Raw genomic sequence first — 24,862 nt, 5'->3', positions numbered from 1 at the left:
GAGCTGGATGGGAAGTGGGGCTGCCGGGATTAGACCCAGCGCCAATGTGGGATCCGATGCAAGGCGAGGATTTTGCCACTAGGCCATTGTGCTGGGCCTTTTTAAAGATTTGTGTTTATCATTATTTGAAAGATTTTACAGAGGAATAAGGAGAAAGAGAGAGGTCTTCTGTGAGGAGCGATTGGAACACCCCATCTTGTACCCCGCGCCATTGCCTAAACAGCTCATGAAATACACGCCATTCCGAACAGCCACCAACCAGATGTAGCCTGGCACCTCACCTGAGCATCCCACTCCCCAGTCTCTTCAGCCCCTCCCCCCAGCCCGCAGCCCCCTGCCTGTGGCTCAGATCATCCCAGTCCCCAGCCGCTGCGGCCCCTCCCTTCTCCTTCCCCCTCTCTTCCCTTCGCCTGGCTCCCCCCATCCTGCCACCATGGCAGATGTGTCCCTTCCAGTTTTCTCCCCCTCCACCCCTGCTCCCATTTCTATCGCTGGAATAAGGGACCTACTTAGCACCGTGCTGTGTCTGGCATTTTGGTTTGCAGTCAACTAATCGTGAACAGAGGACTTGGCTGCAGAAATAACTGCGTGTAGCAATTTAAGAACTGTAAGTGCGCTTAAAACCTAACATCTTCCGTCTGCTGGTTCACCCCCTAGATGGTCATGACGGCCAGAGCTGAACCGATCCAAAGCTGGGAAACAGGAGCTTTTTCCAGATCTCCCACATTCCTGCTGGGTCCTAAGGATTTGGGGCATCCTCTGCTGCTTTCCCAGGTCCTAAGTAGAGAGCTGGATTGGAAACAGAGCTGCTGGAACACAAAACTGGTACCACCTATGGGATATGGTGCCACAGGGTGGAGGATTATCCTATTATGCCACCATGCCAACCTTACTTCATATATTTCAAAGACACAGACAGACAGGGATTTCCCAAGTGCTGGTTCACTTCCCAAGTTGGCCACAATGGCCAGGGTTGTGCTATGCCAAGGACAGAAACCAAGAACTCAGTCTGAGTCTTCCACATGAGTATCAGGGAACCAACTCCAGCTTGAGCCACCTGCTGTTCCCCAGAGCACACATTGTGAGCAGGAAGTTGGAATCAAAAGCAGAACTGGTCTCAAACCCAGTCACTCCAATAAGGGATGCAGGTGCCCCAGAGGGTAACAACCTCTAGGTCAAACTCCTGCCCCTAGAAAGGTCTCCCGGCTCCTGGAGCTATTAGTAGGGTCTCCTACACGCAGTCACTAAGTAACCTGCCAGCTAGCCACATCATCTCCCCAACAGCCTGTCAGCTCTTGAGGGCGAGCCTGTTTAGCAGCAAGTTTATAGTCTCTCAGCACCCCTCTCCATGTCGCTTTTCATTTTTTCTTTTAATTTTTTTTTATTTGAAAGGCAGCCTTGGGCCGTCCTCGACTGCTTTCCCAGGCCACAAGCAGGGAGCTGGATGGGAAGTGGAGCTGCCGGGATTAGAACTGGCGCCCATATGGGATTCTGGCGCGTTCAGGGCAAGGACTTTAGCCGCTAGGCCACGCCACTGGGCCCTAAACATTTTTTTTTTTAAGAAAAGAAAAGTAACCTTTTAAATATGTGAGTCAGAATACAAGTGCTTCCTGGATGACAGAGCGGGAGAAAAACCTTCAAGGCTTTTTTTCCGCATGTGCACAGAGGCCAGCCAGGAGAGGTCAAGGGCCTCGTTAGGAAATAAGAGACAGGAACAGCCAAGACAGCAGCTGCTCCCTGATCAAGGTACGTGTTGAAACCCCGAAGCAGAGGTCAGAATTTAGGCAGAGAACAAAAAGGAAACATTTGCGACAGACAAAAATCTAAGTACTGAGCTGGCAGCAGCATTTATTTAGAAAATATTACCTTGCTTCACTCGTTAGAAAGTAAGATACACTTCAAGTACAGTTAAATATTTATATCCTTATCTGTTTAGATACCAAGAAACTCAGTGGATTTTGCAATGATCTTTTTTATTATTCATTCTGTGCAGACCAACTGTGAATACCGAAGCTCGGATGACTTTAATTACTTCAGAGGACTTTAGGTCTGACTCTTCCGTTGAACTGTAATACAAATAAATCCAAGCAAATGGGAAAAAGAATTAGACTTTTTCCCTTACCGTTGTTCACTCCAATACAGTTTTAAGACTTTCATTGCATTCATTCATTAAATGTTATTAACTGAATTGATATTAAGAATAATTTCATCTTGGCTGAGGTCTCTTACTATTTCCTTGCTAAGTTAAGTTCTGTTTTTGGAAACTTGTGTCACAGCCCTGGCACACTGCTGGTGTCGTCGGTCTCCAAAGTGCTCTGTTTGTGGCCGTCACAGCCTACAATCATTTCTCTTGTCTTTTCACCTGAATTCTTCCCCAAAAAAAGATGCCCTGATTGCAAAGGATGAACCCTCAAATCAAAGAAGTGAAGGTGTATTTTCTCCCGACACTTCGAGTTTGGCTTACCCTGAGGACGAAGCAAACCAACTTTTGTTTCTTGATCTCATCTACCTTGGTCTCGCCGCTTCATAGTCAGCGTTGAACCACGTCCACAGCATCTCCGGACTCGCAGAGCAGGTGTGGGGCTCGGAGAAGACTTGCAGGTGCTAATTCTGCACTCCCCGAGCAGGGAGGGGCGACGCTGCACACTGCGCATGGCAGCACTGAGATGTGTCCGCTGGCCACCACACACCGGGCAGCCAGGCTGAGCAGTCTTCAGGTCCGGCGATGCAGCGCTGAGCTCTGCGCTACCAGGGGGTTCGCTGGGCTGTCCGAGGGCTTGAGGTTGCCTCACCCCAGCCGGTGAAACGAGCTGAACTGAGGGTACCTGAGGCAGGTTTGCTCCTGAACTACCCGGAAGCTCAGCGCCCGGGCTGCTCTGTCTGCAGCACAAGTTCTCACGGACTCACAATCCCTGTGGGGATCTACAAATGTATCCATTTCCGAGATGAACAATGGAGATGGGCGTTGAGGTCTAGCAGGTAATTTGCCGATTGGGACCCCCGCCTTCCATGTTGGGGTGCCTGGTTCTCAGCCCAGCTGTTCTGCTTCAAATTCTGCTTCCTGCTAATGTGCCTAGGAAGGGCGTGGGGGGTTGGCCAAGTACTTAGGTCACTGCCACACATAGGAGAGAGGGAGGAAGGGAGGGAGGAATCTTAAAAAAAAAAAAAAAAGAAAGAAAGAAAGTCAATAATAACTTACCCCTGGAATCTGCTTCAGTAATTTTGCCGAGAAAACGCAATTTCCAGGAGCTGGCATTGTGGCTTAGCAGGTAAAGTCAATCATGGCAATGCCAGCGTCAGGTCGGGGTGCCCACTGGTGTCCTGGCTGTGCCACTGCAGATCCAGCTCCCTGACACTGTCCCAGGGAAAGCAGTGGAAGCTGGCCTAAGCGCTTGGGCCCCACGTACAAGGCCTGAATGACACGCCCAGCACTGGCTGCTGTAGCCCCTTGGGGACTGAACCAGCAGACGGCAGCTCGCTCTTGCTCACTCGGTCTGTCTCTCCCTCTGTCTCTCTAACTCTTTTAAATAAGAAAATTCTTAAGAAGAAGGAGGCGAAGAGGAAAAGGCAACTCCCTTTACCTCGTTAAATGAAGGGCCTTGCAGATCACGCAGACAGCTGTTCCCACTCCGCCTTGCCGGCACGCAGGCTGCAGTGAGTGCGGGGAGCAGTTGGGAACTTTGCTGTCTTCTGGCCACCGGCAGACATTAGCATCTCAAACCTCCCCGCGTGTTGCTTTTCTACAGGAGGCTTGAGATAAGTCCAGGGACCTCACCCAGTGCCCCACTGCGTAGACTATTAAAACCTCATTTTAATTTTCTCCTAAATTTTCAAAGATGGCTGCTCTGGGAATATTTTCTTTTCCTTTTTTTTTTTTTTTTTTTATAGCTCTATGGAACAACTTTCCTCTTAAGCATTTTGTCCCCCAGGCTACCTCTTCTTTCAGGATGTATTTACTTGAAAGGCAGAGCAACAGCCAGAGAGGAAGGGAGGGGAAAAGAGCAGGCTGGTGGCTCATCTTACAAAATGGCTGCAAAAAGCCAGGACCAGGCCAGGTCGAAGCCATGAGCCAGAAGTTTCCTACAGGTCTCCTGGTGGGTGGCAGGGGCCCAAGCACTTAGGCCATTCTCTACTCCATCCCAGACACATTATCAGGCAGCTGATAATGAAAAAATGTAGCGTTAGGGCATGGTCGGTTACACTGCCACCTGTGCACTACCAATCTCTCATACGAGCAAAGACAATTTCAGTTCTGGCTGCTCTGCTTCCAGTCCAGCTCCCAGCTGATGACCAGAGAAAAGCAACCGAGGATGGCTCAAGTACTTGGACTGTCACTGCCCATGTCGGAGACCTGGGTGGAGCTCCAGGCTCCTGGCTGAAGCCTGTCCCCGCCCTGGTGGCTGCGGTCATTTGGGGAATCAGCAGATGGAAGACCACACAAGTCAAGGGGAATTGGAAGGGACGCCCCAGAGGCTTCTCTGCTGCTCCAGTGCCATCCAGCCACCACCCACGGGCAGCTCCCTGCATCTCCCGCCCGTCTGCCCAGTGAAGACTCATGTAAATACAGACAGGCACTGTGTGCTCTCCGTGCTTTTAGTACAGAATCTTCTCTCTCTGCCTCTGAATGGAGAGACCCCTCTCATTCTTCGGTTTCTCCCAGCACCAATAGCCCCAATTGCTGGGCGTTGGATGGCTTCCAGACTTGTTCATGACACACCATATCATAACAGATAAGCTTGTGTCTGATAGTGGCCGCAAGTCTGTCTGATGGCCAAAGTCCTAAAAGTGGGAGTACCAGACCAAGGGGCCTCCTGGCATTGCAGTCTGCAGGCTGAGATGTCTAGGTCCAGGGCTGCAAGGAGCGTGACCAGGCTACTCAGTGTGTGGTCCAAAGACAGGGGCGTGGCTCTAGCCGAGAGCTCCCAGCTGATGACCAGAGAAAAGCAGCAGAGTCCAAGTACCTGGACTGTCACTGCCCATGTCGGAGACCTGGGTGGAGCTCCGCTTGAGTTTACACTGACTCCCCACTTTGTGGAGTGGGTGTCCTGGCCAACAGGCTGCAGCTGCCACCCTCTGGGGGCCAATCTTTAGGGTAAAGCATCACCATATGGCAGAAGGGCTAGAGAGCAGGACCGAACATTTCCGGCTGGCTGTTGCATCCTCACCCCAGCCAGGGCCTGCCACAGCAAACAAAGAAGGACCATGTGGACCTTACAGCAGCCTTGGAAATAAGGGCCGGGGCCTCCCCGTTGCGGTTGGGAAATGCTTGGGCCTCTAAAGAGACACAAGAGTCACCCTGTGTCCCCACTGTCCCTGAGGTCTTGTCCAAACACAGCAGTGTTATCCATGAGAGTTAAAGGAAATCAGCCGTGCATCTGGCTACTCGGTGTGAGAAGAGATTTCTTTTTAGCACCGACTCTCGTTCCACTTCCCCTCTTTTTAGGAATCACAGGGAAGCGGATGACTTTGCACAGTGGCCTGAAAGGAGTGACTCCTCTCAAGAAAGCAAGTGCCTCTGGTGCAGAGACCTGACCCAGATCGTGGCGTGAACTCCTCTGCTTGTGACGCCCTGCCGAGCTTCAGGAGTTAGAATTGCTTGACGTGGCCTTTCTAAAACCAAGCCAGATCTGAAACAGGAAGCGGAGACAGGACTGGTGGCTGGTATTTCCTGCCTGAATGGCAGGTGACATAGGTGCTAAGGACAGCACCTCTTTGTACCAAAACAGCTACAAGACAATCATGGGACTTCCTACCCCAAGGGTGTACCTGTCTGTGACTTCCACTCACCGGAGATAGCACCTGGCACACAGGGTGCTCGGTAAATGTTTGTGCAAAGGAAGGAGGATTCGAACCACATGCAAGGGTGCTTCTAAAAGCTCACAGACAGGGACAGCCATGTGGCACAGCAGTGAAGTTGCAGCTTGAAACACCCACACACCATGTCAGAGGCTCTGATTTGAGTCCCAGCTACTCTGGTTACAATCAAATTTCCTGTGAATGTACCCCGTAATCCAGCAGGTGATGGCTGGAATAGCTGGGACCCTGCTGCCTGCATGGGATCCCCGGAAGGAGTGCCAGGCTCCCGACAGGAACTGGGCATGAGTATGGTCAGAGAGTATGCTCTGTCTCTCTCCTCCCCCGTCTCTCTGCCTCTTGAAATGAAAACAAACAAAAAATTTTTAAACTCAAATGTATAACAGGCCTACGGAGACACAGTCAACACCATTACTCAGGAAATAAAAATTAAAGCCAAAATGTGGGCCAACATTAAGGCACAAGAGGTTAAGCTGTCACCTACAATATAGCATCCCATATGGGTCCCAATTCAAATCCCAAATGCTCCCTGCTTGTGGCCTGGGAAAGCAGCAGAGAATAACCCAAGTCCTTGGGACCCTGCACCCACATGGGAGACCCAGAGGAAACTCTGGGCTCCTGGCTTTGACCTGGCCGAGCCGCAGCTGTTACAGCCATGTGAGAAGTGATCTAGTGGATGAAAACTCTCTCCCTCCTTCTCACTCTGCCTTTCAAATAAACACACACACAGTGTGATACCACTACTGACACTCCAGAACCATGGGAAAGAAAAAGGCAGCCAACCCAAAGCATTGCAGGCTGAGGGTGTGGACCACCTGGGATTCTCTTACAGTGCAGTGGGGTGCAGAAGACCACAGCCACACTGGAAAGCTGTTTGGCAATGCCCATTCGAGCCAGATGTGCACCCAGGAATCCACTCCTGGGTGGTCCATCGATGGAAAGGTGAAGAAACACCTGCAAAGACACATGTGGGAGACTGTTGGGTCATAACAGCCACAGAGTGGAGAGTAGCCAATTACTACAGACAGTAAAATGGGTGATAAGTTGTGGCATTTATCGTGTGATAAAAGTCCAAGAGCGATAGGAACGTGTAATCTCTGGCACACAGTCATTGCTGCATACAGCAAAACTGTGGCTGACCCCACGAATAATGTTGAGCAGCAAAAACCGGGACAGGAAAGATTAGATGCTGTTTGGTTCAGCTTTTACAATTAAAAAAAACAAAAAGCCAAAGTCCTATCGGATTAGCCTTGAAGGAAGGCATCCGTGAGAATGGACGCAAGGGGGCGCACAGGAGTCCGGCCGGTGTGGTTTGCTGGCCTGCCACTGTGGGAAGCGCAGCCAGCCACACACATCTGATGCATTCTGTTTTCTGAACGTTATTTCTCTGCAAAACATTTTAGTTAAGTAAGGTAGTTGAGCTCTGTACAGAATTTTTTATTGAACATTTATTTATTTTTATTGGAAAGTCAGATTTACAGAGAGAAGGAGAAACAGAAAGATCGTCTGTCCAAGTGGCTGCAACAACTGGAACTGAACCTATCCAGAGCCAGGAGCCAAGAGCTCCTTCCTGGTCTCCCATGTGGGTGCAGGGTCCCAAGGCTTTGGGCTGTCCTTGACTGCTCTCCCAGGCTACAGACAGGGAGCTGGGAGGGATGTGAAGGAGCCAGGATAGGAACTGGCGCCCATGTGGAATCTCAACCAAGCAAGGCAAGGAGTTTTTAGCCACTAGGCCACAGCACGCCAGCCTCCACCCCCTCCTTTTTTTTTAAAGATTTCTTTATTTGAAAGGCTGTGCTACAGAGAGACAAGGAGGCGAGAGAGGAGAGACACCTTTCATGTGCTGCTTCAATTCCCCAGACAATCACAATGGCCAGGGCTGGGCCAGGCCAGATGCGGGAGCCTGGCATTCCATCCGGGTCTCCCAGGTGGCTGCAAGGGCCCCAGGAGTTGAGCTCATTAGCAGGGAGCTGGACTGCAGGTGGAGCAGCTGGAACTTGAACAAGCACTCAGGTTGGATGCCAGCATCATAGGCAGCAGGCTCACCATGGCATGACCCCAGCCCCCAGCACCGCAGGCTTAACGTCTTTGCAACGTCGCCTGGAGTAACAACCACCACCACTGTGCCTGACACTGAGAGGACCTCTCCTGTCCTCCCCCACCGTCTCAAGTGGCAGCTTAACCCACTGTGCTACGACGCACGCCTGTCTCTGTTTCTCTTCCCGATTCTGTGTTTTCCCCAAGTGTCACATGCTTCTCTCCGCCTGACTGTGCATCAGAATTACACTGCTAAGTGCACTCAGCGCTTGGAGTCGAATTTCTAATGTCACCCCAGTCATAATTTTACTATCATTTTGTTTTAAATGTTTAGTTATTTGTTTTTATTTTATTTGAAAAGCAAAAAGAGAAGAGAGCTCTTCCAGCCACTGCGTCTCCCTGTAAATGCCTGCCACAGCCAAGGTCGGGTTAGGTCAAAGGCGCGAGGCTGGTGCTCAACCCAGGCTTCTCACTGGGCGGCAGGGACCGCACGCATGCATGCCATCACCTGCTCTCTCCCAGGGCACACGTTAGCAGCAAGAGGATCAAAAGCAGAAGGGGGTATATAAACTAATAATTGTAATGTCAATGTAGAAGTCATAGGATGTGGTTCAGAACTTGTACTCTTTTGTTGTTGTTGTTGTTGTTGTTTTCTCTCGCTCTCTTTGAACTTGCTGGTTACACAATATCATATCAACTAATTCTGGTACGTTATAAATTGTTATTGATGTAATGTCGGGGCTTTCAATAGATTGGGATGATACTCTTTCGGCCAGTGCCTGTAAAACTGTGTCTCATGATGCAATGTAATAAAAAAAAAAAAAAAAAAAGGCAGAAGGGGAACTCAAACAAGGCTCTCTGAGATGCAGGCTTCCCGAGCAGCGACTCAACTACGATGCAAAATTCCCTCGCCATGCATAATTCCAAACACTAGGTAAATCAGAGTTCTTAAGAATTACTTGTAAAAAGCACACACTCACTACTCACTCGGGCCTGGTGCAGAAGCCTATTGGCTAAATCCTTGTCTTGCAGGTGCTAGGATTCCTTATGGAAGCCTTTTGTCTCCTAGCTCCTCCTCTTCCCATCCAGCTCCCTGCTTGTGGCATGGGAAAGTAGTAGAAGATGGCCCCAGGCCTTGAGACCCTGCACCCAGACAGGGGACCCAGAAGAAGCTCCAGGATCCTGGTTTTGGATCAGCTTAGCTCAGGTCATTGCAGTAAGTTCAGGAATGAATCTGCCTTTCCAATAAAAACAAATAAATCTTACAAAAACAAAAGGCACAAATTCATTAAGTTAACTGACTCCCATAAAGCAGATTGGGATTTTCTGTTAGAGAACTGTCCTCCACTCACACTCTGAAGTAGTTCCCTGGCTACACAGTTAAAAGTGGGCAGGGATAAAGTCCTTGTATGGGTCGGACATCAGCACAGTGTTTAAGGGAGTGCCTGGGTCTGGATTCAAGTCCTGACTCTGCCCCCCATTCCAGCGGCCTGCTGATGTGTGCCCTGGGAGGCAGCAGATGACTCAGGGTGTCCCTGTCATCCATGCAGAGCTGGATTAACTTCCCAACTCCTGCTGCTCTGGGCACCAGTGGAGCGAATCTGTGGATGACAGGTCTCGCTCCCTCTCTGCGTCTCTCAAATAAATATATATTTAATGTAAATGTTCATTTTTAACATTAGAAATCTATGACCAGGACATGACCCAAGTCTGAAAAGCTACTTGGCCCGTTCTTCTGGGGAGCACTAAGAAACAAAGTCAGTCTAGGAATTAAGGTCTTGAAGCCCTCGTAGGGAGGTGTCGACCTAAACTGAAGATGCTTTGCTTTGTCCATGAACATGGCCGTGTGTGTGTGTGTGTGTGTGTGTGTGTGTGTGTGTGTGTGCGCGCACACACCCTGATCAGGACGGCCGAGGGAAGCAGTGTTAGGCTCCAAGTCCTCCAAGGTGAATGTGCGCTGGCAGATGGAGGTGACAAACACCTATACGTCCTCTGGTAACTGCAAAGCTATTAAAAGGCTTTGCTAATAGACAACCAAGAGTAACCCAGGGGCCAGCACAATAGCTAAATCCTCACCTTGTATCCGCCAGGATCCCATATGGGCGTTACTTTGTATCCCTCTGCTCCACTTCCCACCCAGCTCCCTGCTTGCGGCCTGGGAAAGCAGTCGAGGGCGGCCCAAAGCCTTGGGACCCTGTGCCCATGTGGGAGACCTTGAAGAAGCTCCTGGTTTCAGATCGGCTCAGCCTCAGCCATTGCAATCACTTGGAGAGTGAACCAGGGGACAGAAGATCTTTCTCTCTCCTTCTCTCTGTGTTTCTACCTTTCCAATAAAGATAACTAAACTTTTTAAAGAAGTACTTTACATGTTCTGGACACCCTGTTTCTTTGTCAGATATGTGGTTTGCAAATAATTCCCCTAAAAAAACAAAACACAAAAAGTAATTCAACAAGCATTCATTACAAAAAGGAATTTATTGGACAAACACAATCGAAAGACTGAGTCTAAGGATTTGGTTGAAAAACTGCCGTGACTTTGAAAGCAGCGGAAATCCAAAGCCTCACGTTGAAGTATGAGTGTGTGACAGCCACACACCAGTCCAGGCCGGGGACCGGGATGAAATGCCCCCCACTTATTACAGCAACCCAGCTTCTTACACATCTGGCCTTTACACAACCCAAGGAGACAGAAGGCGTGTTTACCATCCAACCAAGCGAACACAACGAAGTGCTCTCTTCCACTCACATCCACTTTAATCTCATCTGGCACCTACTGTTTTTGAGAAAGTCAGAATGTATAGTTTGGGGGCATTTTTTTTCTTCTTTAATTTAGATGGAAAAGAGTCAAATTAGCAAGTTAACACATCATAGTCTTTCATCTGAAGAGAGCCCCATGAATATGACGTCTTCAGGAGATGGGGAATATTTCTGATTTTTTTTTTTTTGAAAACACTAGAACTTGAAGATTTAGAAGGCAATTAACGAAAGCAGAACCCCGTGTGTGAAGCCCTCATGGCTGGGTCTATTCCCAACACGGCTTTGGCACTGCTCTCAACACACAAGCAGTTCTTTTTTTTTTTTTTTTTCCCCAAAAAACCCTTACAGACTTCTGCTCATTCCCCATCATGGGAAGTCTGGAACAAAAACTGCCTTCGGGTCAGAATCTTAGGTGTAAAACAGGCAAGGCTGTAGTGCTTGTGGTCGCAGCAGCTCCCCAACCTCGCTGACTCCAACGTTAGAACAGGCAAGCCAGAACCCACGGCCTCGGGGCTTCCTGAGTGTGGTCCTGAGTCCCTCCCTCCTGGTCGTTTGTATGCTCTTGGGGTCACGTTCAACCTGTTGTCAAACCCTGCAGAACAACACACCCGGGCCTCCTGTGGCAGGTGCGGCAAAGCTGCGCAGCCTCCCCCCCGCAGAGCTTTCTGGCCAACTCAGAAAGGCGAGGCAGCCACGCTCTCAGAAATAACCCACCCGGCGTCGGTTAGGAACAAGTCATGCACTCCAGTCCAAATCTTAATTGGGAATCTAGAGACATCGTCCTTCCCCTATGTCAAACACTGCATTTGCCACAGTAGTGCGCGCCAGTGGGCCCAGTCATCCGTGATCTTGCCCAGGATTGGGGAGGAACCGCCGGGTTTGGGCCTTGGGCGTTCTGATCACACACCGAGCGTGATAAGAACGCCGAAAGCGCCTCCCCACCCCTCCCCCACCCCCGCAGGAGTTACACTCTGACTCCACCCCAGGTGCCACGCCCTCGGGTCTCCAGCCTGGCCCTTCGCTGGCCTCACCTGAACACCAGACCCTCAAAAAGAGCCCTGGGGCCGAATTGAACCTGCCTGGGAGAGAAGCGCAAAGTCCACAGACAGCAAGGACCGAGGGCACAGAGAGCCCATCCGGGACCCTTGGCGGCCAGGGCGCAGATGGCAGCGGAGAGCGGCTTCTCCCGCCCTCTGGCGGCGTCTCCCGCAGCCGGAAGGGAAGGGGCGCGCAGACCCCCGCGCGCCAGGAGAGGGCAGTCCGCGCGCGGCTCTGCCTTCCGTGGAGGAGCCCCCACCGCCTTGCCAATCCCTCGCGATGCCGCCCCTATGGGCACCTCGACGGGCTCCGAGCTTATAAGTGCGGGGCGTAGAAGGGGGCCAAGTAGGAGTGGCCGAGGAAGGGCGCGAAGGGACTCCCGGCCGCGGCCGTGAGCGGGAAGGAGGCGGCGGCCGGGAAGAGTAAGTTGGCCGCCGAGTAGGAGGGGAAAGTCTGGAAGGGCAGAGCGCCGGGGCCCGGCGGGCCTGGGCTGCCCCCCGTGCCGCCCCCGCAGGTCCCCGCAGCGGCCCCCGACGTCCCGGACTGGGGCGGGCCGCCCCCCGCCTGCGCCGCGCCGTCGGCGCCCGGGTTCTGCTTCTTCCACTTGGTCCTGCGGTTCTGGAACCAGATTTTGACCTGCGTCTCGGTTAGGCTAAGCGACAGCGCCAGGTTCAGGCGCTCGCACACGGACAGGTAGCGCGTGGCGCGGAACTTGTTCTCCAAGGCCACCAGCTGCTCGTAGGTGAAGGCGGTGCGCGCGCGCCGCGGCTTGGCGCAGCTGGGCTCTGCGCGCCGGCGCCGGGGCCGCGGGGAGCCGGGAGGGCCCGGGGAGCCCACGGGGCCGCCCCCGCCGGCCGCCGCCTGCGCCGCCGCCCGAGCCTCGGGAGAGCGCGCCGCCGGCTCCCGCTGCCGTGGCCGCCCGGCGGCCTCCGCGTCCTCTTCTGCCGCCGCCTCGGCCTCCGAGCCCTCCAAGGGGGATGCGGGACCGGCGCTTTGGCCCGCAGCATCTAGGGGAAAAGCGGATGAGTCACCGGAAGGCCGGAGCGACCCTAACCCTGCGCGTCCCCACACCTCCTGCCGACTCTTCCCGGAGCGCTGAGCACGGCCTCCGGCACCACCCCAGACTCGACTCGGTTCCCCGCACGCCTGCACTGCCTCGGGCGGGCTTAGGAGTGGCGGGTCCTTTTGATCTGCACAAACGGGCCCCTGAGAGAGCGTCCAAAAAGTCAATGTGGAGCGCACGTGGCCCAAAAAGTGTGGCCTTGTTGGGCAGCCTTACGGAGCCGCGGAGCGGAGACTGCTTGGGGGCCTGGGATCGCCCAATCTGAGACATCCAGACGTCAAGTGCGTCTAGAACCGTACTCTCCCGGTCTTTGGAAGCCCATTTTGGCCCGGGACTCTTTGCAATTAAGAGAAGTTATTACGCTCCCCGCCTCCCACCTTTAGGTGAAATCCCCTTTCCCATCTTCTCTCCCTTGCCGTGTTAATAGAGTTTCAGATTTGTGCGGGGCCGGATCGATAGATGTCATCTATTAAAGGTAAGTTTTAATCGAACAATATTAGGATCAGACAGAGAAAGGGGGTTTGAAGTCGGTACCTGCAAGCTGCGGGCAGGAGATATGCAGGCTCCAGTAATAGAATATCGATCACGGGGTGGTGGGAGGGGCGCGCGGCCCCTCGGAGACCGTCCGAACAATTACCCTGCCGGCAGCCGGACCCGAACACGGCCTCCAGAGGCGCCTCGGGGGTCCCAGACAATCGCAGCCAGATTTGGGGCGAGGGAGCAGAAGAGGGGTGTGCCGCCTAGAGCTTCCCCTGGGAACCTGGGCCCCTGACCTCCTGACCCTCTGGGTCCCCTGGGGAGCCTCCTGTGCACTGCCCACCCAGCACTAGTCCTGTTCTCTCCTTCCAGCCAGAAACTCTCCTTGCTGTAGGTCAGTCAGAAGCCAGAGTTTGGCAGAGGAAGTGCCAAGGCTGCCATCCCCCAGGTCACCCTAGAGGGTGGGGAGAGCAGGGAAGAGGGGTGGCATAGGCAGCCAAGTCTCTGCAGGTGGTTAGAAATGGGCACCTAAGCCCGCTACTCACCCCACGACACGGGCACGACTCGGTCAGAAAACGGGAGGGATGGGATTGATGCTGCTTGCCTCGCAGGTTCCCACGTTTTTCATTATCTTTCTCCTAGTACATTAAATGCCCCATACCAGAACGTGCCTGGCAAGGTGAGCGCCTGGTGGGTGCAGTTAGAACTGGGATGGGACCTCAGCGGGAACCCTCTGCTGAATTCTGGAGCCTTGCGTTCGCTGCGCTGCACCTGCTACATTCACACCCTGTTCTGTGCACCTCTGTTCTTTGGAGAGGATGCCATTAAAGGCCATTCACCGGACACTGGCAGCGCTCCCCTCACCTCCCTGGAAACACACACACACACACACACACACACACACACACACACACGACTCTCTGACGGGCGAACCCGGGTCCAGGACTGCCTCGCGTTCTTACCAGATCTCTGCTGTCGTACCGGCTCCCCCGGGCTGGCGTCCTTCTCCGCTTCGACCTCCGCCAAACTTTTCTTGGCTTCCCAGGAAGCGGGGTGCACGACTGGGAGAGAAGCACGCGTGAATTTCTGCGGGTCCAGGATGTCGAGGACTGAGAAGGAGATCTTGTGATGGGCAGGAGGCGCCTTGGCCCCGCCGTCCTGCCATGCCAGCATGCCCGCTGCCCGCAGGCCAAAGGCCGGCGGTGCAGAGTCCCGGGAGAGCCGGTGTCGCGCGCGTGTTCAGCTGTGGCTCCGGCTGTAGCTCTCCAGTCGCAAGCAGGGTTTGCGCCGCCAAGTGAAGCTGGGGAGGGGGAGGCGGGGCGGAGAGACAGCTGCGGGGGGCCGCTCGCCGATTGGCACTTGCGGGGAGGGTGGGGGCCCAGCCACGTGCAGGGCGCGCTGGCGCTGCTCGGGCCTCTGACCTGGGCTAGGACGACAGTCAGCATGTCCTATACACGCGCCCGCGAGAGCATCACTGCCTCCGCGCGCCTCCACTCGAGCCTCAGGGGCTCCGGAAAAGCAGGAGGGAGGCTTCCGTCCCCTGCGTCTCTCTTACACAAGCAAAGCCTCCTGACTTGAATTTGCGCTGTATTCCCGGTGCTTCCGCCCTTAGTTAGGAATTGAAGACTCCGGGCAATGCTGAGGGCGTCTGCTGCTCCCATTGCAGCAAGACCTGCCCTTCCGCTTTCCTGAGCGTCCCTGTGACGCGGCTGTGGCCTGGCCAGACCTCTGCACCTGTTTTAAAGATGAGGAGATTGAGGCTGAGGTGAGAAGTGATTTGCTCAGGGTCACCGTTAGTTGGTGACAGAGTCTGGGGTCAGTGCCTTTCTTGGTACATCCTGATGTCTGGGGCCAGTGGAAGGAAACCGTGAACTGTGCCTGACTGAACCTCACCAGGCCAGAGAGCAGCAGAGAGGTGACTGAGCCCTGCCCAGGATAGTCTACCTCTTGGGAAACCTCCCACAGGGCCAGGTCACCCAAGCGCAGCCCTGCTTCTTCGCTCTGACCTGCCAACCGTTATACCGTATTCCCGATTCTGTGTCATTTGCAACCGAAATTGCGTCCTGGATGAACAGGTTGCACCTCAGACCTTCATCCCTCGCGGCTCAAAAAGAAAAAAACCTGCTGCCAGGTTTGAATTTAAGGCTGGAGAAGAGAGACTGCAGGGCCCCCACTGCCTCCCCCAGGCCCCCCGGAGCCCCCTGCCCCGCCCCGCCTCCGGGGTGCCTCGCCTTTCTTCTTTTGTCACAGCCTGGGAGCGCTCCATTTCAGAGGCGAATTCTGAGGCTTCTCCCTGACCCTCCGCCAGAGCCAGCTTCCAGCTCGGCCCCTTCTTTCTTCTCTGCCCCATGGGGTTTCCAAACAAATGACCCGGCAATTAGTATTGTCTGAGCAGGTAAGGAGCGGGAGCAAAAGTCTGAAAATGCGGGGGCTGCTATTCCCAGCTGCTCTGGAAGAGGTGTCCTCTGAGGCCAGCTCCTGGTAGCTTTTCTCATTCAAACATTTCGGACCCCTCCCAGAGGTGGCCGCTGGCATTCCCGCAGACTTTAAAGTCCCGCCAGCTCCAGTCCCACAGTGAAAATGGATTGTGCTTTTAAAGCCCAGGACAGGAACTGCCTGGCACAAGTCCCCCACACCCGCCAAGAGAGAGAAAACAGAGGAAGAATCGTCCTGGAGCCAAACCGTGGCACCTGGGAACCTGGATTGCAAGCCATGGAAGCTTCTTGAAGCCCCTCTAGGGTACTTTATTTTCTGTTTACGCAGCTCCCTCTCACCCAGTTCTCACTTTTTCAGACCTTCCTCTTCCCCTCCCCCACTCCCTGTTGACTGCAGCTCCTGTCTTCCCATCTGTGTTTATAGAGTGTATGTCCTTGAGTTTCTCGAGGTGGTGAGAGATGGCTCCTTCTAGGCAGCCGAGGAACAGAAACGCCCTGTGTGCCTCTTCTCGCCCTCTCTGCATGCCCCCTTCTCAGCCTTTCCTGGAGGGAGCTGGAGCCCACTTCCACAAGCTGGAGGCCAGCCTTCCAGAGAGCGCCCATTATCCGGAGCAGAAGGTCCTCAGATGGCCAGGAGTGCCCAAGCCAGGGTCATTCCCAAGACACTTTATACAGTGTCCTGTAAGAGGCGGTTTAAATTATACAAGCCATCTTCCCACTGAGGACCACAGAGCAAGGCAAAAGCACACAATGGGCAAATATTCTTTCATCTTGTGCATCTTCAAGAGGTCTTTTTAGGGCCCGGCGCAATGGCTCAACTGACTAAATCCTCCCCCTGCAAGCGTCAGGGTCCCATATGGGCACAGGTTCATGACCCGGCTACTCCACTTCCCATCCAGCTCCCTGCTTATGGCCTAGGAAAGCAGCAGGGGACCAGCCAAAGTTTGGGACCCTATACCTGTGTGGGAGTCCTGGAAGAAGCTCTAGCTTCTTGCCCCCTGGCTTCAGACCAGCTCAACTCCAACTGTTGCAGCCATTTTGGGAGTGAACCAGCAGATGGAAGACCTTTCTTTCATCTCTTCTCTTCATAAACCTGTCTTTCCAATAAAAATATATAAAGATTAAAAAGAAAAGAAGTTCTTTTAGTGATTTTTAAACATGTTTCCAGCTTTGTACTTTCCCAGTGCTGCTGGTGTGTGTGCTTGGCGCAGTGAAGGGTTCTCAAGTCAGCATTTAGCTTCCTCTCATGCATGACACACAGCAACCGTGCTGCACCTCCCGCCGACACTGCAGTAGAAATGTTCTCTTATTCACCCATCTTATAGAGAACCCCTCAGCATCCGGGACAGGGTGAACGCTTCAACTTAGGGAGTGTTGGAGGAGGAGGCTCTAGAAAATTCTTTTGCTGACCGCTTGCTTTGCACTGAACCAGGAAACCATGATGCTTCCCCTTTGGGACAACATGGCCATGCATTTGACTCACGAGCACCCTCATACATGCGTTTATACCCAAAATGATCTCCTTAGAATAGCTGGACCTGTACCCAGCAAGCCACTTTCCCTCCCCTCTGTGCATGGAGTTGATTTTTTCTTTTTTCAGCACAAGCATTAGCATTCCACCCGAGTGTTGTCTTTAAATTGCTTCGATGCTAGGTGGGCTCCAACCCTGACCTGTCCTGATGGCAAGTGATGGCTGTAACAAGCTCAGGATCAATATTCATAGCGGGTGTCCTGGGCTGATAACACTCTCCAAGACAATGTTCACCATCGGCTCAGACAGCTGAGATATTGCGCCATTAGGGATGTTGTGTTAAATAACCTGATCCATTTCTGGGGCTATTTAATGAATTTCACAGTTTAGATAGTATCTTTAAGGAGACGGCAAAGGCTATTCCGGAGGCACTGATGCAAATCGATGGTGCCAAGCTTCCCAAGCTGTTACACAAACAAAGCGGCCTATGATTCCAGCACAGCCTTGGGGAGCTGCTGCTCCACCAGGAGCAGGGCAACAACGGGAAGAATCTGCAGATCAGGCTCACGGAGGGTGGACGGTATTGTGAACCACATGCAGGCACCCTAGATAAAATCATACGTTCATGGAAGAAAATACCACCACCCTGCCTTGACATACAGGCTGAAGAGACAACTTCATAAAGCAGAGCCCGGTAACAGGGTGGGGGATGGCATGGGAAACTCCTTGGACTTTTAAAAAGTTATTTAATCATTTGTAAGGGAGAGTGAGAGAGAGAGGGAGAGACAGATCTTCCATCAGCTGATTCACCACCCAAATGCTTGTGAGAGCTAGGGCTAGGTCAGGCCAAAGCCACAAACCCCAGGAGCTCCATCTGGGCTCCCCTGTGGGTGACAAGAACCTAGGACACCATCTGCTGCCTCCTGGTGTGTTAGCAGGAAGCTGGAGGGAAGCTAAGCAGCCAGGGCTGGAATCAGACACTAAGATATGTGGTGGGAGCAGCCCCGTGCACTGTCCGAAACACCTGCCCTGAGGACATTCTCTTGACCCAAGGCCCCAGCAAGTTTCTCCAACTCAAATCAGTCTGTGAAACAGGAGGGACAAGATTCCAAATTTTTCAGGACAACTGCTGACAGCAGAGTCCCTGGTAGCGGGGGAATTCATTTATAATCCAAAGCTGCACTTGCCATTTCAGAGCTTTGGGTTCTAGATGCTCTAAAAAGCTAAAATGTTGATTTGGGAAACTGATTTCCAAGTATTGCCTTCCATCTGTCCCAAACCACAACCAAAATGTTTACTTAACATACTTCACTAGAAAAAGCCAGCATATCTTCATGAAAATCCAGAGTTTTTGTTTGTTTGTTTTAAGCAATTTGTTTATCTAGGAAATACAGAGGAAGCATCAGAGAAGGTGATAGGGTGCTACTGGCGAGAATCTGCCGTGACTGGTTCACATGATATCAACAGCAGTAGCTGTCCTTCCTGGATGCCTGCCCTGGCCCAGACACTGGGCTAAGCTTTCCACACATGGTTTCATTCATCCCTTCCCAGACCGACTAAGTTGGCATTTTTTTTTTTAAAGATTTGTTTATTTTTCTGAAAGGCAAAGCGACAAGAAAGGGGAGGGGAAAGAGATCTCCCATCTGCTGGTTCACTTCCCAAATGGCCACAACGGCCAGAGCTAAGCTGACCTGAAGCCAGGAGCCTGGAGCTTCCTCTGGATCTCTCATGTGGGTGCAGAGGCATAAGGACTTGAGTCATCCTTCACTGCTTTCCCAGGCCATAAACAGGGAGCTGGATGGGAGGCAAAGCAGCTGGGACTCGAACTGACACCAGTACGGGATGCTGGTGCTGCAAGCATAGGCTTATCTTACAGCCAGCTGTGTTATTATTTTCTAAAGATTTGCTTTTTTATATAAAAGTCAGAGTGGCACAGAATAGTAATGTGCAGAGGAGAGAGATCTTCCCTCTGCTGGTTCAGATCCCACATGCCTGCAACAGCTGAGATGGACCAAAAGCTCAGAACTCCATCTGGGTCTTCCATGTGGGTGGCAGGAAGCCAAGTACTGGGCCACCTGCTGCTGCCTTCCAAGGCAGGCTAGCAGGAAATTGGAAGCAGAACTGTCAGAACTTGAACCAGGTACTCAATGGGGTTGCATGCTATAATGTCCACCCTGAAGGCACTGTTCATTTGTTCAAAGTATTTTGGGCCCGGCACAATGACTCAATGGCTAAATCCTCCACCTGCAAGTTCCAGGATCCTAAATGTGTGCCAATTTGTGTCCCAGCTGCTCCACTTTCCATCCTTGTTTATGGCAAGCAGTGGAGGATGTCCCAAGTTCTTGGGACCCTGTATCCACACGGAAGACCCAGAGGAGGCTCCTGGCTCCTGGCTTCAGATCAGCTCAGTTATGGCAATTGCAAACAATTTGGGGAGTGAACTAGCAGATGGAAGACCTTTACTCTGTCTCTCCTTCACTCTGTAAAATCTGATCCGCCTTTCCAATAAAAATAAATAAATCTTTTTTTAAATAAATAAACCTTAAATTTTTTTTTTATTTACTTATTTGAAAGGCAGAGTTACTGAGCGAGAGAGAGAGAGAGCACGCTAGCTTTCATTCATTGCTTCACTCTCCACGTGGCCAGCCACAACAGCCAGGGACAGGAACTTTATCCAGGTCTCCCCATGAGTACAGTGACCCAGGGACTTGGGCCATTTTCCTGGGTGTATTACTGAAGAGCTCAATAGAAAGTGGACCAGTCTGGACTCAAACCAGTGCCCATATGGGATGCTGCATTGCAGGTGGTGAATTGACCCATCATGCCACAATGCCAGTCGCAAAGTCACTGTTGTTATTCCCAATTCACAGCTGAGAAAAGGAGCCTAGAGAGATGAATCAATTTCCCCACACCCCAAAGCTAGGAAGTGACTGAGATGGCACTGGTGGGATTTCAGAGCCGTGGCTGCTGTCCCAGGATGGAACCCTGGGCCGATCACTGCCAGGGAGTAGACCATGCTGTGGGCTCGGGATCCAGTTTTAGAAGACCTCACAGTCTACGTTTTCAGATATTCTAAGGAGGAGTTTGAGAGAAGGAGTTAGTTGCCACACAAACCAAACTGCTCTGGGCGTCTATGAAATTAGAGAAATGTAACTAGGAGAAAAAGGAGGGTGGGGGGAGTCGAGCGACAAGCTGAGGACATTTGCAAGGCATGGAGGAGCAGGGAGATGGTGCAGCCCAGATCTTCCATCTTCCTTCCTAACTTCCTCCTTTTCTTTCTTTAAGACTATTTGATTTGCTTGAAAGGCAGTTATAGAGTAAGAGAGAAAGATAGCAAAATCTTCCATCCACTGGTTCACTCCCCAGATGGCCACAACAGCCAGGGCTTGCACACCCAGGAGCCAGGGAGTCCATGTGGGTCTCTTACGTTGGTGGCAGGGCCACCCAGGTGCTTCAGTCATTGTCTGCTCTTTGCCCAGTGCATCAGCAGACTACTGGATTGGAAGTAGAGCAGCTGGGACTTGAACTGGCATCACAAACTGCTGCTTGATTTGCTTTACCACAGTGCTGAACCCAGTTCCTTTCTGATGGAGCATAGCACACATCCTGTGATGTTTGCAGGGTGAAAAAGGAAGCAGGTGGTCGAGGAAACAGATGTCTGGATTATTTATTTAGTTATTGATTTGGAGGTGGAGAAACAACAGTAAGGTCTGGGGAGCCAGAGAGGAAAGAGATAAATCTCCAGAAAAAGAGATAGATATCCAGCTTGCTGGTTCATTTCCCAAATGCCACAGTCATCCCTGGCTGGGACAGGAACTCAGTCCAGATTTCCTCCATGGATGGCAGCAAGCCACCTGCTTGAGCCATCACAGCCACATCCTGGACTTGCCTTAGCTGGAGTCAAAGAGGAAGAGCTGGGGCTTGAACCCAGGTATACCGGTGGCTGCTCAGCCTGTAGGCTAAACACCAACTCATATCCTTTTTCTTTCCTTTAATTTCTTTGAGAGAGACGAGAGAGAGAAAGAGAGAAACTGGCCAGTTCTGAATGTGGGGCAAGCAGTCACCAGAAACAGGTATGTGACTGTTTGTGATCTCGGCTGTGCCTGTACCAAGCAAGCACATCAGATTCTCTGTCCATGGTGTTTTGATGACCACTGTGGTTCTTGAGAACTAAAGGTCTTAGCATAGAAAGCATTCTGCCCCAATTGTCTGTGCAACCCTGCTCCTGGACAAGCCACACTCCAGGTGAGCCTTGTGTCAGTCCTGGCCTGGGCAGGCCATCTCCCACCTGGGCAAGCAGTTCAGGGGCCATGGGAGTGGCTGAGACCAATGTCCCAGCTGCAGGTACCTTTCCCAAGAGTCTGGATAAAGACCTCGGGTAATGTCCCTGCTGTTGGTGGGCAAGGGACATGGAGCTGGAGTGGTTGCTGAAAGGTCCCAGGAGCCCAGAAGTTAGAGTAGAGGCTTAGCAGGAGCTAGCAGAACAGACAAGAGAATGCACAGGGCATGTGCCAGCTGCTGACTCGGATGCTCGGGGCTCCCTGGGGACCCCTACTCCACCTCCCCACATCCCACCCAGTCATGGCAGCAAACACAGCCTGAGTAGAGCTCACCCATGCCTGTTGGCCTTTACAGCACCGTCTGGGCCCTGCCCCTCCCTCGGCTCCCTGCCACATTCGGCTCTGCTGGTTCCAGTATCATTTCTCCTGTAGGTTTTCCAAACCATGCAGCCTCAGATTGCTTTCCACGTTGGTCCTGCCATGTGTTTCCACTGCAACCCTCGTGGGCCTCTCGGTGTTGGCTCTGATCTGCCTCCCTCCACCCTCAGGACTGCTGATGAAGTCCCCTCCCCTCCACCCCACCTGCCCAGGCTGCAGACCAGGGGACCAGTCAGGGTGTTCATTTGGCGGAGATGCCTCAAAGCAATCCTCTCTCTACTCCGAGGTGCTTCTGCTGCTTGCTGATATCTGGGTGCCCAATATTTCCTTCCGGAACCTCCCCCTGCTTTCCGTCCAAATTTTGGAGTTAAGTTAACCAAAATCAAGAGCCAGGGATACAGCACATTGAGTCCTTGAATTGTCCCCAGGTCAGAGCCACAGACATTCCTCTCTGTTTTTATTAGTAAACTAGGAGTTGAAAGGGATGGAGGCCTGGTAACTTACTCCAAAGGTGCTCCAGTTTGATTAAAATTAATTGGAGGGCTAATCCTAATTAGCTAATCCTCCCTTTGCAAGTGCCAGGATCCCATATGGGTACCGGTTCATGTCCCAACTACTCCACTTCCCAGCCAGCTCCCTGCTTGTGGCCAGGGAAAGCAGTGGAGGACAGCTCCAGGCCTTGGGACTCTGCACCCCTGTGAAGAAACGCCTTGCTCCTGACCTCGGATCAGCTCGGCTCTGACCATCTGGGGAGTGAACCAGTGGATGAAAGATCTTTCTGTCTTTCCTTCTCTCTGTAAATCTGCCTTTCAAATATAAATAAATCTTCCCTCCCATCACTAGGATGGGAGTCTCCTTTCTCAATATTCCTAATAAATCTTGCTTTGAAACTAATAAATATATATATATAAATCTTAAAATAAACAAACAAAATGAATTGGAATTTTAAAGAAAGAAATCAATTTTTAGCAAAAAAAAACCCATGCCTATTGAAACCCATGCCTGGGGGGGATGGTACAGGGGGAGGTAACAACAGGACTTGGCGCCCACAGAGGGAGCAGCATGCGTGGGCGGGACAGCCTTGGGCACTTCAGAGTCACAGGCGTCATGCTCTTTGGAAAAGAACCGCGAACTAGCCCAGTGTGGCGCCCCTGACACTCAGACACTATGCGTGAGCATGCCTGGCCTGACAAGCTCCACGCTCACGATCTGCCTCCATGCCGAAGCTGACCTGGCCCTAGGCAACCAACACTACTTGGCCCAGGTGACTGACTCTGTGGCTTCTGAAGAAGGCGAGGTCACACAGGAGGCCCTGCAGCCACCACCTTGTCCTCACAGAGCTGTCCTGTTGTGACACACTCCTGGAATCTCGGGGCTGTTCGCAACCTCCCAAACTCAACTCTGTGGGCAGAGCTCCCCGGGAGATTCTAATTTACACTAAAGCTTGAGCAGTACCAAAGATCAAGCAATGCCTTTTCATTTTCCCCAATATAACCCTCCTGGGTAAGATAGGGACTTTTCAGCCCTCTGGACCTCTCTTGGTAGGGTCTCACCTTTTTCTTTCTTTCTTTTAAGATTTATTTTATTTTGTTGAAAGGCAAAATAATAAAGAGAGAGGCAGAGGTCTTTCATTTGCCGGTTCACTCTTCCAGGTGGCTGTCACAGCTGGGACTGGGCCAGGTTAACAAGCCAAGAAGCTGAATTTCCATCTGAGTCTCCCACATTGGTAGCAGGACCTAAGGATTTGAGCCATCTTCTACTGTTTTTCTCAGACACATTAGCAGGGATATGAGTTGGAAATACAGCATCTGGGACTCCAACTGGGCCCATCACAGGCAGGTCCTTAACCTGCTATGCCGGTCTCTGATCTCACTTGTCAAGGCAGGTCCCGATGATGAGAACAAAGAGTGCCTTTATAAAATGTTTGCTTCCTTCATTCTCTTACGACAATGCCCTGTTTTTTGCTGGGCGAGGGGACGGGAGTTTCCTATCCTGTTCCATGTAGCCAGGGTGGGACAGTACACACGTGTGCTAATCAAGGCGCACATACCTGGTCAGATCTCGGTGGTGTTGCTGCTTCCCTCTGACCACAGGTGTAGGCCGTAGCAAGGTTCTTCACCGAGCGGCTTACCTGGGTCTGTATGGGGAACTTCAAAGAATTCATGGAAAACGTTCATTCGCTTTTAACTTCCTTTTTCCTGGAGCCCTTTGAAGCGTGCTGCTGCCACTTGAGCGCTGGCACACAGCCAAGCATGAAGCTGTCAATTTGCCAGGCTCTCTGGATGTGTGAACTAAGGAATTCCTTTTAAATTTAAGTCGTTTGTTATTCAGTTCCTGCTCTGGGCAACCAGAGTCTGCTAGGAGCAAACCTGGGAGGATGCCGGACACAGTTGCTGCAGCAGTAAGAGACTGATGAATTTTTACAGGGACTAAAGTTCAGAACTGATCGTGCTTTACTCCTGCAAACACGCAGACCTGAAGCTCTGCGGATGAAGGTTGCCTCCCTGTGGCTGTGGCATGGCGCACTGCTTGGCCAGCTCCAGCTCAGGCCCAGGGGTCCACGGGCCCAGGACCCTGGGGAGCTTTTGTCTTGGTTTAGCTGCCACATGCCTTTAGCCCCCTTTTCTTCTCTCTGGCTGAAAGGAGGAGGTGGTGCCCGCCTAGGGATTGCATGAGGGTCAATGCCAGCTGCTGCGGCTGGGGAGCAGAGAGCACTGAGGATTCCAAGTTGCCTCCCCCTTGGCTTTCTGCCACGCGGGGCAAAGCAACGCAGGAGGAACTGCTGGGTTTCTGTCCCATGCAGCTGCGTGGAACTCTGGCCTTGACCGCGCTCTTCACCCACGGCCTCAAGGAAAGGCCTCAGCCCATCCTTGGAGACTCGCCCCTTTGGACTCACTTGTGCTTCTCCAGGCCCCTGTGTGCATTTCCTATCACCGCTGTGGCCGACTGCCTGGGGCCTGGCGGCTGGCTGAGAGTGACAGACTGATCCTCACAGTTCTGCAGGCTCCTGGCAGAATCCACCTCTGGGCGCTGCTGGCTTTCTCCGCTGCTGGCCCCTTTGCACTCAGAGCAGTGGTGCTTTGAAGCCCTCCCTCTGCCCTCTGCCCTGTCC

General features: G+C 52.3%; 1 protein-coding gene across 1 annotated transcript; it reads right to left on the bottom strand.

Moving 5' to 3' along the window:
* Positions 1-11,961: 11,961 nt before the first annotated feature.
* NKX1-2 (NK1 homeobox 2) lies at positions 11,962-14,359 on the bottom strand. The gene is made up of 2 exons (XM_040991739.1): positions 14,149-14,359; positions 11,962-12,653 (listed from the first exon to the last, which is right to left on the bottom strand). The coding sequence occupies exons 1-2, from the start codon at positions 14,357-14,359 to the stop codon at positions 11,962-11,964; spliced, it is 903 nt and encodes a 300-aa protein (XP_040847673.1).
* Between the last annotated feature and the right edge of the window lie 10,503 nt (positions 14,360-24,862).

The sequence above is a fragment of the Ochotona curzoniae genome, unplaced genomic scaffold (assembly GCF_017591425.1).
Source record: "Ochotona curzoniae isolate NIBS_2020 unplaced genomic scaffold, NIBS_Ocur_1.0 contig_66, whole genome shotgun sequence".
In the NCBI taxonomy this organism is placed as follows: domain Eukaryota; kingdom Metazoa; phylum Chordata; class Mammalia; order Lagomorpha; family Ochotonidae; genus Ochotona; species Ochotona curzoniae.
Note: the sequence above shows the minus strand (reverse complement) of the source record. Positions and strands in the feature narration are given on the sequence as shown.

Excerpts from the sequence above, each read along its gene's own strand:
- NKX1-2 (XM_040991739.1), bottom strand. The coding sequence starts at position 14,359 with ATGCTGGCATGGCAGGACGGCGGGGCCAAGGCGCCTCCTGCCCATCAC. Across the intron at positions 12,654-14,148 it reads GGTACGACAGCAGAGATCTG|ATGCTGCGGGCCAAAGCGCC; the intron begins GTAAGAACGCGA and ends CTTTTCCCCTAG.